This window comes from Thermobia domestica, chromosome 17 (genome assembly GCF_964235325.1).
Source record: "Thermobia domestica chromosome 17, izTheDome1.hap1.1, whole genome shotgun sequence".
Taxonomy (NCBI): domain Eukaryota; kingdom Metazoa; phylum Arthropoda; class Insecta; order Zygentoma; family Lepismatidae; genus Thermobia; species Thermobia domestica.
In genome coordinates, this window is record NC_137470.1 from 112,842,175 (window position 1) to 112,859,445 (window position 17,271).

Sequence of the window (17,271 nt, forward strand, 5' to 3'; positions counted from 1 at the left end):
TAACATATAAAACAATAAATAGAAAAACTGAGAATACGAATCTTTTCGTGCACTGATGCTTCAATAACAGTGAACTGAAGCTTCAAATCTGTGTCTTTACTCCCTTCACCTATGTTAATTCCCTAGTCAAAATAAAAACTCTTCAAAATTAATAAAAAAATCTTATACAACCATCCCTTCCTTGGAGTACTGCGCGGTCACATACCCGTCACTGCGATGTAAAGGCACTTATGGCGACGAGGATACATATCATGTTTTACCATTTTCGTATGTATATATATTATATTTTAAACTAAGGAATCTTAATTAACATGACATTTTATACACTTTACTTATTTTATCAATTACCTTTGATAAATCCATTAATTTTATATGTATTCTTCCCTTACAAATATTCTCTGAAGTTTTGTGAACGGCTAACATACGGTTGTCAAAAAGTGACGATGAAGGTATGTTAAACCGATGAAAAGTACTTTTTACTCTTTGCTAAGTAAGCAGGGTTTCTCGCCACTGTTTTCTGTTTATTTCGTCGTAACTAATACTACTGAGATTTTTACTCATACTCAAGACTAGTGTTACCCGATGGTGTCATAAACAGTTCATTCAGAAAGAAAATATCCAATACATCTTTGATCAGAAATATCTCACATACAGTGGCCACTTTGTTTCACGGTACTTACTTTTTAAGTACTAGACCGGTATAACGCCAAAATTTTGCTATTGTATTTAGTTTTAATTTTTACGTAATGTTAACAATTGTGAACAAAAGATCGTAAAAAAATAATATTTTAAAAAACTTCATATAAAAGTAGAAAATAAAAATCTAAATCAAATCCACAGAGATCTCTTAAATAACAAACAAACAAAAAACTACAAACACTACAATTGAATATTAATATAAAAGTGATTCTTATAGAATCGCCCTATGACTTAGCTGAGAATGCTGCAGTTGATTACAGATCAAAATTACTACAAATTATTCTGAGGGCCTTGCAGAGTCAAATGGTGTGTAGATGGCCCGACAACTGGTAGCATAATTCAAGGACATGAAACGTGTCATCTCTAAAGGATTTTTCTTATGGAGTTTACTGAAGAACAGGAACAGGGGAAGGGATTATATTTCTGAGCTTTCGGCATCTATTGTCATGTTAGCCCGTCATACATATGTGGGATAACGTCCCTCGGTGGCCCGGGGAATTGGAGTGGGGAAAAAGGAGTGGGGAAGAAAGGAAGCGGCTCTGAACCATTAAGGCATCATCCCGGCATCTGCCTGGTGTGAATGACGAAAAACCAGGAAAAACATCACTCAGAATGTTTGGCCTGAAAACTGTTACAACTTTTCGACCGAGTGTCTTTTACCAGGAATCGAACCCGGACCGCTAGCACCAAAGCGAGAGCGTTAGTGACTGCGCTACGCGGGGTCACTAAAGACAGGAACAAATCCAGCAAGTTACAACAACTGAAACCAGAAACACCACCGAAGAAACACTACAAAGAATATACAACAGCGGGTAGAAGCTTGCTTTGATGAAAACGGTGCATTATTTAATTTGCACAAGATTTACCTTGGGTTCTGTAACGTATATTGGAATCAGATCTATATTAAAAGTATGCGAATATATCAGTTGTTTCCAACTGATCGATGTGTGACGTAGAAACGGGGTTTTACAATCTGGGAAAAACAGAGAGAAATGCAATAAGCAAATCAAAGGAGAGAAAATCTGTTTCACGTTCCATGATTATGCCCTTGGGCTAAGGGAGACGAATGATTAAGGCAAGTGAATGATGATGGAAGAATTGGTGGAATGAGAATATAGGAGGAAACTGGAGTACCCCGAGAAAATCCACGAACACGATGTTGTCCACCACAAACTTACTTGGTCGAAAATCGAACCAGAATTCTCAAACACCAGAGGTAAGCGTTCTACCAGTGAGCCACCATGCTCACCGTGAAAGGAAGGAATGATGCAGAAGAACGGAATAATCAAATGTTGGTAGTGTACGCGTAATCATGGATTCATGAATACTATGCTAGTAAAACCATCAACTACTGTATCTAGGTTCCTGTTTGACTGTCAATATTTTATTTTATCAATGACAAAATATCTGGCAGCTTCTTCCCCTCTCCAGTGGTTTGCTCAGAAGGGAAGCAGTAAACAGTGACGTCATAGAGCATTCAGTGAGATATGATACAGCTTAGCTCACGAATCTCTGCCGCGATTGACGCCAACGAAGAATTAGAATCGCGACAGAGATTCGTGAGCTAAGCTATACGGTATATTTACGATCTATACAGTATACGAGGAGCAATCAAAAAGTTCCCGGAATATTCATGTAGTTTTGGCATTTGCGATGCATTCACAATGAATCTTGTGCCGTGCAGTCCTTAGGTTGCCTAATTATGAATTTGATACGTGTGAACAGATCATAACAAGCAGTGTACGAGTAATGTAGCTCAACGAAGGAATGTGTGGTGATCAGTTGTGCAATTTTGCAGATCAAGCAACGCGTAAACATCAAGTTCATATCCAAATTGGGGAAAATCTGCTAAAGGGACTTTGATAGCCTTAAAACAGTTTAGCACCATTGGATGTTTGGCTTTTTCCAAAGCTAAAAATGGGCCTTTTCCATTTCGCCAACATAGAAGAGATGAAAACTAATGCGACGGCTGAACTTCGGGAGATACCAAAAGAGGCCTTTCGTCGGTGTTTCTACCAATCGTAGGAACGGTGGAACAAGTGTAAGAGAGAGAGAGAGAGTGTGTGAGAGAGAGAGAGAGTGAGTGAATGAGTGTGAGAGAGAGAGAGAGAGTCTCTCTCTCTCTCTCTCTCTCTCTCTCTTTCTTTCTTTCTTTCTTTCTTTCTTTCTTCCGAAGGTGCCAACTTTGAAGGAGATTAATTAAATGTGTACTTATGTTATAGTAATAAAGAGCTACAATAAAATTCCGGGAATTTTTGACTGCCCCGTATTTTATATTACAGCTCATTTTAGTCGGACTCGGTTCTACAAGAATCACCCTGTACATATAATGAAACATAAAAGTACCTTTTCTTTTACTCATAGTATGGACGTTCGTAAGTTAAACTTACGCTTTCACAACTTCGTTCACATGATGCTAGGAGTTCGGAGCTTTTAGAAGGTTCGTAGAAATCCAACAACAAAATACGGAAGACTGTGACGCACAGTAATGACATTACACCAAGGTAATACAATTACTTAATTTCCCATTTAAAAAACAATGACATGATTCAGAGCAAAATTATCTTCTCTTCTTATCACAATAATTTAATTCCCAGCCAATACGGCAAAACTACCTAACATGCATATTCCATGTCCTTACGGGTTTGTTTATTTTCAATCCAGAAACCTGTAAAGGTAATAAATTCCAGTACTACATGCTCATTGTACTTCACTAGATTTAACTATAAATATACAGAAAGAGCAGGTCCTCACTAAGAAAAATTAGAATTTCAAAGCCCAGTTTTGACATGCATGGAAACAGAAGCATGCAAGTTATCCCGTGTTCAGATCACTTTGATACAAAAATATAAGAAATGGCTGTCTTACAGTGAGTGATGGTATGACATATTTTTTCAATAAGCCACTTTTTACATGAATGTATTACCAGAAAACAATGGGACCATCAATATGTACGATAGAAAATATTTTCATTTCTTCTATAAATAAATGTTAGTACAGTAAATTAAGATTGAATATGCTGGACAATTACAGATGAAGGGCAAATTACTAGATTCAATTTTAAAATTTAATCATTTTTTAAAATTTTTAATTACGTGCTAATTAAAAATACATATTATTACTTGGCTCCTATGCCTTTGGTATGTTTTTAACTGGTATTAGTAACTGTAGCATTTATCTGTTCGATTTTGATAACAGTGTTGTCGGTTTTCACTTGCTCTACTGATTCACGTAGTAGTCTTGTCAGTTGCAACTGATTCAATTCCGTTTGATTCCTAATAAAAACTTAGTAAAAACCCGATTGCGAATCTGTAAGATACAAGCAACATGAAAGTGCATGGTAATAGTTTCTTTGAACTCTTTTTAAGGATCGCGGCTTTATTAAATGTAAACCTTCAGTATAACGTTGGATTCGTACTCCGGTGCATTCCAACCGGAATTAAACTGAAGTTTACAGTACAAGAGGCAATAATATTAATAATTTAGCCACCAGCACTGTGTCAACTTGTATAATGACCAATCAGCAGTTGATATACTGTATGTGTTAGGAGAGAATGAACGAAGTTTCTCCATAACACAAGTATAAGGCTAGAAACAGTTAATAACAATAAAAGCGTAAATATGAAACTAGAAGTGTGAGACAAAATCTCTTAACCACAATACGAACATTTAAATCTATAACGATATCAGACACATTATATTCAGTATGCTTAGACATTCAGTGACCAAACTCCGAGACGTGATCTCCAATCCATATCTGATTTCGTCGAAAATGTTTGTGGTTCACATTTTCAGTACTATTTGATGAAAATATTCACTATATATAAGATCTTTATCTCGTGTTCGCACCAAATATATATATATTAGATTAAATACATTGCAACTGTATGAATACCGTGAAAAACATTAGAGACTTCTGTGGGGGGAAAAATACCTAAAATACTGACCAATCAACTACAGAAGGTCGTTTTTAGGTTTAAGGTAACGAAAACGATCGCTAGGTAACAGCACGTGTGAACACGCCCAACAAGTTGTAAATATTTCCAAAGTATTGCCTATTGACTTGTAGGGTGGTCATTATTAAGACCCCAAAAAATTCTTCCATCTTAAAAGACACTAGAGCTCATTCGTGGCTAAGCGGTTGGCGTACGCGCCTTTGGCGTGGGAGACCCGGGTTCGATTCCCGGAGGGAGCTCATATGGTTCTGATTCCACGTTAATCAGTAGGACCACGTGTCACATAGCCTCGCTGCTGAACAGGATGTTGAACTCAAAATCAACTTAAAAGACATTAGGAAGGGCAGTGCAACGTTCCGCCGCAACCGTAAATCGTATAATTGCACAAGATTTACCTCTGGTAAAGAAGCATACGACTCGAATTCATATGCCCCGTCCCTCAGAAATCATGAAGAGGAAGACGAACGGTCGAAAACTGTAGAACGGCATCTTGCAGGGGACAGATCGAAGTTTGTAGTGACTCTGGAAGAGACATGGTGTATCTGTTGGCATGTAATAAAAATGAGGGCTAACTTCTATCATCCCTCTGATTCCAGAGATCGTTCTGACTGGATACCTAAATTTTCCATGCGACTTTATGTTTATTTACGGTTACTGCTATAGTGGCAAACTTAACGCTACTCAGGGTGGACAAAAAGTCTAAAGTCAATGCAGTTTATCCCCAGATGAACATTTTGGAGTCATTGTACCGCTAAGATATCCATCCCTACATGGCAGCGACATGTCGTGTTGTCATTCACCAGGGCATGGCGTACAGCTATACGGAAAAGTCAACGGTGATGTACGTGTAACGGATGGCATATAAATGGGAATTGATGCCATCTCTTGTACAGATATTCCTGTGAAATCCCCTTATGGACTTTTGTTGGTTCTCGTTGTTAAAGTGAGCGTTAGGACATCAAAAGCCGTGAATACTCGACGGTCTTTGGAAAGTTTGTCAAGAAAAATGAAACACACTTGATGAAACTGTGCTTCAACGCAGAAGCTGATAAGGGTACCAAATTTGCTACCATAAATCTGAAACGAACTTCTGTAGAAGAAATTTAACAGTACTTTGTCATTTTACACACAAAAATTTTGCAAATACAATGAAAACTATCCCAGTCATTGAGAAAGACAAATCAGAAATTTAACTGCTGAGGACATACGAGAAATTCTGTTGAAAGCTGGGAAGTAGCAAACTTGTTGTAATTATCTCATCTAGATAAACCAAACGAAACAGTTACTAATACAGTGAAAGTCAAGGCAGAAAATACATACTTCCCACGTCAATAAAGCATGCACCATATATATAAACTGCAGAAGAAACAAAGCTCACGAACTTGCAAATTATAGTAATCTACTCTGTTTTAATAACAATATAAATAAGTAAAACTTGGATGAATTTTTACATTGTTTTGTAAATCAGGAAAAAAAAAAAACGTTCGACAACCCAGGATAAATTCTGCAGTAACTAAGAAATATTTTCTTTTTTATTGAAAGCCAATAAAAATAAAGGAGATAACGTATCAAGATATGTGAATGCATAAAGATAAAATAAAATATTATGCAAATATCATAACATTTCCTCCAGTTATTGTGAACTTTAGACTTATGAAATGAATGATGAAATAACGTCTGAACTTAAAAGAGTTAGTAACCGATCACTGTACTGAAAAAATACATTATATAGTAATATGTTTAAATGTTTCCTACTATCGCACATTTTTTTCTTCTGCAACTGGTATTGTGTTTTTAAGTACTTACGTAGTATATAATTCTTCTGTGGCCTAGTTAAGATATAGTTTCTCATATATGAAAAATTACTTGCAGTTACGAATATTTTAATATGATAGTTATTTTTTTTTGATACGAATTCGCCCTAATTTACGCGTGTAATTTTATATTCCTCTAATTAATTAATCTATACGATCCTGCTCAATCCAAACACTTAATATATCCCTCAGTCTTCATCAATATTCATCCACTTTTTATTGTATATTTTTAAAAATACATTACAAAAATTAAAAAAAAAAACATAAAAAAGAAAATGTTAAACTATTTGCGTTATTTTCTTGTATTTATCTAATTACCATTTTGTGTAGTAATTACATAAATTGAAATGGCCCTACTTGTCAACAAATCTCTCATCAAATCAGTTGCGATGTCACAGAACTTCGAGAAGAATTACTGTACAATGAAGATCATTTTGAAAACACTGACTGTTTTACTACTTTCTACTTTGTAAATATATATATATATATAAAAAAAAAGTACACAGAGAAATTGTAAAATCGTTCTTTCAATTTGTGTAATGTTTTGAAAAATAAGGAAAACCCTGATAGAAATAACAGCTGTTGAACACTTAAGGTGTAATGTTAGAACTTATAACGGAGATGATACCGGAAAAAAAAAAAAGGGAGGGAAAGTCTTAAAATGAAGCTTTATCCAGTATAAAGTTATATATTTCGGGAGATTCTGATTCCTCATATTACTTCTTAGTACAGCCTTGTATAAACCGCAAACCCCTGACGATTCCATAGTATACAAAGTGTTAGAAAAATCTGTCTCAACATTTTGGGAATAGATTCCTCACATCAAAATAAGAAAAAAAAAATCATATGGACCTGTGGTCGAAAGTGCAGTTTCGTAGTTATAGGGTCCCGAAAATTAAAAAAAAAAAAAAAAAAAAAATGAACTTTATAGATTCATAGTTTCACTACTATAGGACCGACCATAGTCAGGTCAACATATCACTGAGGAACTAATATGTGAACTATCGAAATATTCATCTTTCAGAACCTCCGGTACTTGTACAATCATGTTTAGAGAGGCTGTTTGGGAGTACTTGATCAGTTTTCCACCTACCTCTCTAAAAATTGGTGTGCAAGTACTGGAGTATTCTTAAACATCGGATATGTGGATACTTCACATACCAGTTCCTCAGTGATGTCTTGACCCTACTACGATAGGCCCATAGTAGTGGAGCTATGAACTTTTAAAGTTCACGTTTTCGGCATCTTATAACTTAGAAACTATCCACTTTTGAGCACAGGTCCATATGAACTCTTTATTATTATTATTATTATTTTTTTTCCTATTTTGATGTAAGGAATCTGTTCCCAAAATATTGTAAAACATTTTTGCAACACCCTGTAGTTGATGACAAAAATGAATCTGGTGAGAAGTATGCTGGATAATACAGTACAGCCACACATCAGTACTATATTTTAAAATCAAAACTAACCTTCCTCAACATAAGCGTAAGCGCACACAGCAATCCCATTAAAATTCAGGACATACGTTACAAATGCATTTGCTATCATTCCTGTTGTTAGTATTTTCAATAATTTGTGTTGTTAACCTTTCCGCTATCTTAGTATCTTAGAAATCCACTCCTCCTTAGTTCCTAGCCTATTAGTGAATAGAAAGAAAAAAGCGACAGTTATAATAAGTATGATGCAAAACATGCAATAAATTAAATTTTGTAGACAGGCGAACAGAAGAAAGCAAAATTAATACATGCATACAAACAAAAAATGTAACAATAAGAAATATGCTAATTAAATATAACCTTACCATAATTGGTCCTCTATCATTTGCACAACATGAAATATCCCCAATGTTTCGATAAACGGTTGTTTTCTTTGGTAGGTTATCAAAAGAAAAATAAATAATTAAAAATGGGAGAATTATCGAATTACACGGCAAATATTTAACGATTCGTTTTTTTATGATTAACGGTGTGAACCCGGCTCTTCTACACCGAAGGTGCCTATAATGACTATAAAGCCACGAGAGAGCTCTGTAAGGTCCTATTCTTCTTAACGCTTGACGGTAGATGTGTCAATATAGTCAGGTTCACCACCAACTTCCGAAGCAGCATTGATTTGACCAGCACCCAATATTTTCCCCAAACATTCCGTCCCTGTTATATTCTTATCCTCTAAATCAATAAGCTGATCTGGTGATGTCCGGTTTTCATTCAAATTGCTCGCCATTCTCGTTTAAAATTCGTGTTTCTAACTTTAATTTAAAAAAAAAAAATGTTCATAAGCTAAAATGATTTCATAGCATCTTTTCAGAATCTTCACCCATTGTATCTCACGTTTTGCTGCTTTTAGATGAGCTGACAATCCTGAAATACGATTCAAATCCCTTAGCTAGTTATCCCGACTGAAGAATTACTCTAGTTTCCCTCAAAACACGCCAGGCAAATAATATGGTGGTACCTCAAGTTGAGGAGCCAGAGATAAAAAAAAAAGAAAAAAAACTTTATTAAATCGATGTCTTTAAAAAATAAAAAGTCATTTTCTTTTTTGAGAAACTGAAATGTTAGAAAAGGATTTTTTAATTCTTCTTCTTCTTCCTATTATTATTATTATTATTATTATTCATAATAATTCTTATTTCCATTTGCCAATCTGCTTCCTTACAATAGAGTTAAGGACTAAAGACCCTATGTAATATACAATAATTGTACTATAAGTCACGTACTTCACCAGATACACAAGAAGAATTCGGGAGTTTCACGATCTGATTGCCGTTAGTGTTCAGAAGATAGAGGCATATCTTTAGTAATTTCCTTTTTTAAGTGAAGCGTTTTCGATTTGTAATTAACTGACACATGGGGAAAGATTTTATCATTTGTTTGTATTAACACGCGTGTATATACTACAAATAAAGGGAATGTAATCGCATTGGTTTTTATTCCAGACTAGCTGAAATGCCCGTTGCTTGCATGGGGAGAATTACCTAGGTAGGTTCATAGAAAATATTTGAGCCTCCTCTCTCCCTTATGATGCATATATCAATGAAAATGTAATAACAAAAACCTATTCTATTTTTGACATAAATTTAAAACTCACTTCTCCCTCAGGATATGCCTTTTAAGCAAAGTTACACGATAAAATTTCAGCTTGAGATAGGTATAGTGAGTTTACTCAACAGAAGTGCAATCCGGCAAATTTCCTTCAAGTTCCCATGCTGATTTTTACAACAGCAACCTTTCCTCTCTTCATCCCTCTTTTTGACCGCATTTGCTTGGTTGTAACGTCTTAACACCCACTATATCTGTTCTTTCTTCCCAATATGAAACAGATGTCAGGCAATGTAATAACAAGGAAGCTGGTCTTGGGAACAGGGAATCGAGAACTAACTTACAGCACAGCATTTGGAACTGTGGCCACTAAGATTCCACGTGGAGTTGACAAGCGACTATCAATTATTTCAAATGAGGGTTCTGATTGGCCATTTAGTTATCGAGGGCGTCTTCCACAAGATCCTCCGGACGAAGACTTATTTATGGCACGAGCCACCACAAGTAGAAGGCGGCAGTATTTATATACACACTGCACTCCGGTTAAAGAAACGAACTATATTAACTATGTTCAAAATCTTTCAATTTAACATCCCACAAATTTAACATGCCCTTTAAGCTACGGATGATTACGGCAAGTGCATGATGATGGAAGAATTAATGAAATCAGAATCTAGGAAAAAACGGGAGAACCCCGAGAAAACCCACAGACATGATGTCCATCACAAAGTTACTTGGCCGGGGATCGAACCAGAGACCCCACGCTCCACGATCTACCACTGAGCCTTCGTGCTCCCCGTGAATTATTTTGAATCCGAAATTTTGCAAAAAGATAAATTCAAATTTGTTAGATACCATAAGTTCATGGACGGTAGAATTTTAGTATACAAAGAGGAGAAAGATTTAAATGACCACCTGATGGAGCTCAATAACACTGACAGTTCACTAAAGCTTCCATCAAAAAAGAACCAGACTAAGGCTTTACTTTTCTGGACCTATACAAATATAGATTGAACAAAAAATTTCAAACTACAACATATAGAAAACCAACGGCACGTTAATTATTTTGTTCACAAAAATGAGACCATTCGTATCTAATAAATAAAAAATCTGACTGCTTTTGGTGCGCTCAATTTCGTTAGTATTGAAGAAACTTCCACTGCAACCATATCACTTTTTGTAACATAAAGTTAAAAGAATTTGCTAGTCAACTAAGCAATCAATCCGTATTCGTGATTTCACTTACGTTTTCTTGCTGAGAAACCAGTTTCTAAGAGTTTTCAATGGCTGACGATAAGGGTTCTTAGCAAGTTAAATGTGCAAGAAATGAAGTGTGTGAGAACGAGAAAGAGGTACGGGCAGAATATGGAACCTCAAGTTTCAGTAATTTTCAACACTGAAATGAATACGAATTACAACTCCTGCTGGAGCCGCGGTGACTCAGTAGTAAAGCGTTCACCTCTGGAGCACGGGCTCCTTGGTTTGATCCTAGCTTACGCCAAGTGGAATTTGTGGCGGACAAATACTATGTGTGTGTTTTCTCGGGGTTCTCTCGTTTCCCCCCACTTGATTCATTCCATCATTTTCTTCCTTTCTGATCATCACCGTCTCTTTAGCCTAGCCGGAATACCTGGGTACGTAAAGCTTAGAGATTTCATTTCTACGACTCATGTTAATATTAACTTTTCGCCTCTGGATTTCTTTTAAGAAACGCACGCCTTGGTATTGCAGAAACTTCTAGATAAACAACGTTCCCAAGAAAGGCCAAAAGTAATGCTCAGGTGCTGAGCTCAATGCATACACCCTACATATTTTAGCGAACGTTAATATTTGATAATTCGTGTTTCTTTTTTCCTCTAACCTTGGAAAGTATCATGAAGACAGATTGTGCTCTGGGAACAATGAAAAAATACAAGAGGATATGTTGCCTTACAACAACATACTAGAGAATTCACGTATATATCATATGGTCAATATTAAAGATCTTAAATTAAAATGTAAAATTCCTTTTATCCCGTAAGCAAATGGGTACTAGCTGGTATTTCAGGGTTCCTACTGATCTGCGGAAATATATTTCTCTGACTTTCCCTGACCTTTGGCACGAAATTCCCTGGCTTTCATGAAAGGTGTCGGATGACGCTGACATATAAATAAGAAATGAATAACGGTGAATATTTATATATGAGAACATTTATTCTATAGAGACAAATAATAATCAATTACTCATAAGTACATTGCACCTACCTAATCAAATAGGTATTATAATGGTTGACTAATCTGAAATTAGTGTACAATTAATGTTAAAAAAATATATATTTTATAAAATTTCCCTGATTTCCAGTCTTTTTCCCTGACCTGCACCATTTTCCCTGAGTTCTCCCTGACTTCTCAGACCAGTAGGAACCCTGTATTTCACTCGGATATGACTGGAAGACTACAACAAAATATTCTAAAATTAGTAACTCTTTAAGTATAAAGATTCTACATTATATACCATACATTAATGAGACGGTTAAGGTTTGACCTGTACGGTGAACGGATGTAAGAAAAAGTTTGGAATGTCAATTCTTTCGGGATGCAGTGAGAAACTTAAAGAGTATAATTTACAAAATGATGTGAGTAAAGGTAACAACGGCTATCAAATTCTGAGTTATTTATGCAAAAGGATAAGGTTATAAAATTAATGGTACTCACAAAAATTTTACCTAAAATAATGGGAAAGGAATAATAAGATTGAAATGAACAGAAGTGCTTTGAACCTACTGTAAACCTTCAGCTGATTCACCTGTATGATATGAGAATACATCACAGTAGTCGAGACGTGATAGCATTTCACGTTTAAGTCACGCACATACTACCTGAATCGGAAGGATTGTTGTAAATGTTTTAGCAAGCACAGACGCTTTGCTCAGCCAAAGACCGTCCTTGTCTGTTTATGTACTTATTCAAATTTGTTATTATTATAACGAGCTGAAATGTCCGTTCATCGCTCAGGGAGAATGGTTTTATTGAAAGTGTTTGAGTCCCTTCCTCCTTAGGATACGCTTTTCAATTACAGTATAATAATAAAAATCCTTCAGATACTCTAATTTTGCCATAAATTTTCAAACACTCTATCCCCTTAGAATACGCCCTTCAATCATAGTGACATGATACACACTCAGATTGAGATGGGTATCAACTATGTTCCCAAAGTCATTTCAAACGGATCAGGCGATTTCCCGATCCCCAAAACTATGGATTCTACACTAGCCTTGGTCATTTTGGACATTTTATTTTTAATCATTTTCACCTCCCATGCCGATAAAGGCTACACTTACACTTAAACAGCATTTGGAGTGCCACTATTTATCTCAGTGACCCCGAAAATTATGGATTCGATTCTAATATCGGTCATTTTCGATTATTTTTATATGTCACCCCTTTTCCACCCGTAAGAGGGTGCTAGGGGTGTCTTACACAAACTGTTTTTTTTTTTCCACATTGTAAGTCATATGTGTAGCAAATTTGGTTGAAATTGTTCCAAGGGTTCCAGAGTTATGCTGGAATATACACATATTCATCCATACATTAATATATATATATATATATATATATATATATATATATATACTATATATTATTAGAAAACCATTGTACTTTATTTTATGTTATTAGTTGCATATGATACACAGTTCCCTGTGGTTTTCTGTTGTTTCAGTACAGGTTCTTGTTGCAGTTCCAAAGTTGAAAGCTAGAGGCACTCTTTATCAAAGCAACATTTAATGCAGTTTAGTGAAGCTAAAGAGGCGTTCCGCGTGATAAAATTAAAAGAAAAACAAACTGATTGAAAGATTATTTTCTTGTGAGATTACATTAAGGACTGCATTTACGTGTCTTCTCTCCCTCAAATCTTTACAAACTACGCATGAGGATTGAAGAAGCTGCAGTTACGGTCACACCTGACAGGTTAACCGGAGTCTGGTAAAAGCCTGGTTGCCGTATCGATCTTTGTCACACACGGCGCTCACACTAGGTCCATGTAATGACTTCATTTTACCACAAAATCTTAAGGACCCGTGCATCATGTAATACAAAATAATTCATTATATATATATATATATATATTAGTTATTTTAATAAAAAAATAAGTCGGACTTACTTTAGGCACACCTGGTACATATATATATATATAGGGTGTTTCAAAACAACACCGACAACGTTTGAGAGGTGATTTCTAACACCAAGATAAGACGAAAAGTTTAGACCAACCTGGGTGCAAAAATGCTTCCTTTCGGAGTTATAGGCTGCCGAAAACATGAAAAAATGAACTTTAAGGGTACATAGCTTCAATACTGTGGGACTTACCGTAGTCGGGTCAAAACTTCATTTAGGAACTAGTATATGCCCTATCCAAATATCCATGTTCCAAAATTCTGCTGTACTTCGGCAAAAAATTTTATAGAGGTAGCTGGTGAGTACTTTAAATTACATGCCCGTAGCCAAACTGCCTCTATAAAAATTGTTGCGTGAGTACCTTAGGATTCTGAAACACGTCTTAATGGATAGCGCACATATTAGTTCTTAAGTGAAGTCTTGACTCGACTACAGTAGATCCCATAGTTATAAAGCTATAGACCTTTAAAGTTCATTTTTTCATGTTTTCGGCAGCCTATACTTTTCGTCTTATCTTGGTGTCAGGAATCACCTCCCAAACGTATATGTATGTATGACACTGCCATTATCTGAAGAAAGTTTACACTAAAAATAATTTTAGTTCAATCTTAAGGATCTTGAGTCATTCCATCCCAGAGAAAGCTGTATTTCAGCCATAATGATTAAGGCTCTCATAAGGTAAACTTGCACCGAAGAATATAACGTCACTTTGAAGATATCATTTTATCATTAGAATATCAGTTTTGAAGATATTAGAAGTTTATCTTGTCCAAAAGGTGAGACATATGTAATTATTTTGTATTGGTACACCTACTCTTAATACGCACAGTAGAAGCATCTAGTTGTAGGTAAATGTATAACGTTTCGTAAAATGAAATGATCACTTTTAATTATAAAATATAATAAATGAATAGCTTAAAATCAGGTTGTGTTGAATAAAAGACGGTCTGTAATTTATATATAATATTGCTTAGTTACTAAATTATGTTCTACTAAACATGGAATAAATACTTGTGGAATTTATAAAGACTCGGGTATACGATAAGAACTGGAAGAGATATCAAGAAACAAGACACATCAAAAACGATATATAATGCAATCGTTAAATCGAAATTGGAATGCGCTGCCGAAATCTGGAACCCTGCAAGCAAAAAGTACAGCCGTAAAATAGAAATGATACAATAAAAATTCGTGAGGTATTTAGTTTTCAAGGTAACAAGCACATATCCTAAATCTGAAACGTCCCAATTTTTCATTAAACAACTGAACATTGTATCCCTCGATAGGAGAAGAAAAGCTCGGTTATTCTGCCTTCTATACAAAATTTTAAACAACAAAATCCAAATGTCGCAATTACTTGAACTTCTGAAATTTAAAATTCCCGACGTCAGAAGACATCCAAAAGCTGGCTTATTTCACTGTAGAACATTAAAGACCAATATAATGAAAAACTAAGATATTTGGAGCATGTGTGACCTCTACAACAAACTTTGTATGGTTGATCCAAATATTGATATATTCAGAATGTCCTTCACTAAATTTTAAAAAAGCAGTAAATTCTTTAAGGACAGATTTGATGGTGAATCAGTCATTAAAAATTATCACTTGTATGTTTTTGTATGTTTAAAATACTGTTATATGCTTATCTATTTTTGTTAATACTGTAAATGGGTATCTATATCTGTAGTATTCGTCTCTCTATAAGTACATATATCCTAATCCTATCCTGACCATATATAAAACTACATGAACTGACATAAAATAACGGTACTTTCGGTTGACATGGAAAGTTGAAATTTAGCATGATTGTAGCTTTTCGGGACTTACCCACAGGAGAATTGCCAAAAATGAATATTTTTAATTTTTAGGGAATCTAAGGGGGGATAAAGAAATTCCCCATCTTATTTAAATGGGCCTTGTTTGGGCCTATAATCTCATGTTTTAGGTACTTGAAATTGGAATGAAAAATTGAAATTCGGTATGCCTGTACATTTTTAATAGGATTATTTAACAAAATCACTAAAAATAAAAATATCCAAATTTAGAGTGGTTTTATGGAGAACTGAAAAATCTTTCTCGTGTCACTTATATGGGACATCTTCTACACCCCAAAATGTTTAGGCACTTCCAGCAGGATTTGAACAACAACATTTGGCAAGATTGTAGCCTTCCAGGACTAACCCAAAGGGAAATTGCCGAAAGTGATATTTCTAGTTTTTAGGGGGGTCTAAAAGGGAATGAAGAAATTCAGGTACTACTTTTTTTCCCTCCATAATTCGCAGTCGGATAAGGTCCCTTTCCCCCGACTATCCTTCACTACCCTTCCCTTCGTTTCTATTTTCTCCTGCATCAAAGCTATCACAATAAAAATTGTGTACTAACAATGTGTATTACTATCAGGCATTGCAATAACTAATTTTACGCTCACATAGTTCGTCAGGTTTAACAAAGAAAATGCTATTGGAAAGGCTGGAAATATTTGAATTAATATTGGTGTATTTCTATGAGCAGATGAGTAGTAGTCACCTTACTACTATAGCGAAGACCAACTTCGCTTCCAAGCCATACTTGTGACCCATTTATATTGGGCCACCATACGTCCCGTTTTAGGGGCATGTCCCGGCCGTCCCGTCAGTAGATGAAAAAAAAAATAGTATTTCTCCCGTTTTATGCAAGTGAAAGAAGTAAATAACAAACCCATTACCTTTAGTCCTTGTAATGGTATTAATAATTAATAATAACAAAGAGTCAAGAATTGAACTGAAATTCCATACATTAAACATGATCTATAGTTCGCAGTATTGTTCGAAGAGCAGCAGAGGTTTTAGCAGTTGCTTGTTTGTTGAACAAACTTCAACGTGTCTTTCCTTTTTCATAAGTATCGAATTACGCCCTGATCCCGCCCTGTTAAAAAGAGAGAGAGAGAGGAGGGGAAGCTCTGATATCTGGGGGCTGATAAGAACAAAGGTAGCCCTAAAAGTACACGGTTGCTAATTCAGCACCAGTAGTAATCCTAGCCACATTCTTTTCACTTTTAGCCATTTTATACCCAAATTTCATATTCATTCTTACGTCTCTAAAAAATATAGTTATTATTAGTAAATTGTATGTAGGCAGGAGAGATTTAAACATGAATCTTTTAACGCCAAATTTCTTTCGGGCATGACAAGAGATGCTGGCAGCTTGGCACCTGGCGACAGATAGCTTGGCAACAATGCAAAAGTTGGTAAAACTGAGGTGTTCGTTGTCTACATGTCCTAACCATTATGTCCTACTACATGGTAAGTTAAATGCTGTTAATATTTCATAGCGTATATATATTGTTATATTACAATATAAATGTATTAGGTATTGCTAAGGTAAATAGGAACTAATTTACGCACTGACTTGTTTCTCATTTCTCATGATTTTTAATAAACCAGAACCTGTCCCATTTCAGCTAAAAGTTTTATGGTCACCCTACATTTATAACACAAGCTTCAACAGACACACAAAGTTGGCTTCAGAAGCAATATTTAACCCATCCATCCTGTAGTATAGGAGCTCCTCTATTTCAAGTATCATACTGGATTCGTATGTCAGAAATCCTCACACGAACCTCTA

The 17,271-nt window shown here is 35.4% G+C and overlaps 1 protein-coding gene across 2 annotated transcripts in view; it reads right to left on the reverse strand.

Moving 5' to 3' along the window:
* The window catches only part of LOC145674297 (glycosyltransferase 25 family member-like), a 95,623-nt gene that overhangs the window by 25,793 nt on the left and 52,559 nt on the right, over positions 1 to 17,271 (reverse strand). The window contains exons 6-7 of one of the 2 annotated variants that reach the window (XM_081744147.1): positions 7,942 to 8,108; positions 250 to 3,367 (exon numbers count right to left, since the gene is read on the reverse strand). The exons of the other annotated variant lie outside the window; for it this stretch is intronic. Coding sequence (XP_081600273.1) covers positions 8,066 to 8,108 — 43 coding nt within the window. The 3' untranslated portion in view covers positions 250 to 3,367; positions 7,942 to 8,065. Of the gene's footprint in view, positions 1 to 249; positions 3,368 to 7,941; positions 8,109 to 17,271 lie in introns of those variants that run through there. 2 annotated transcript variants of the gene reach the window in all.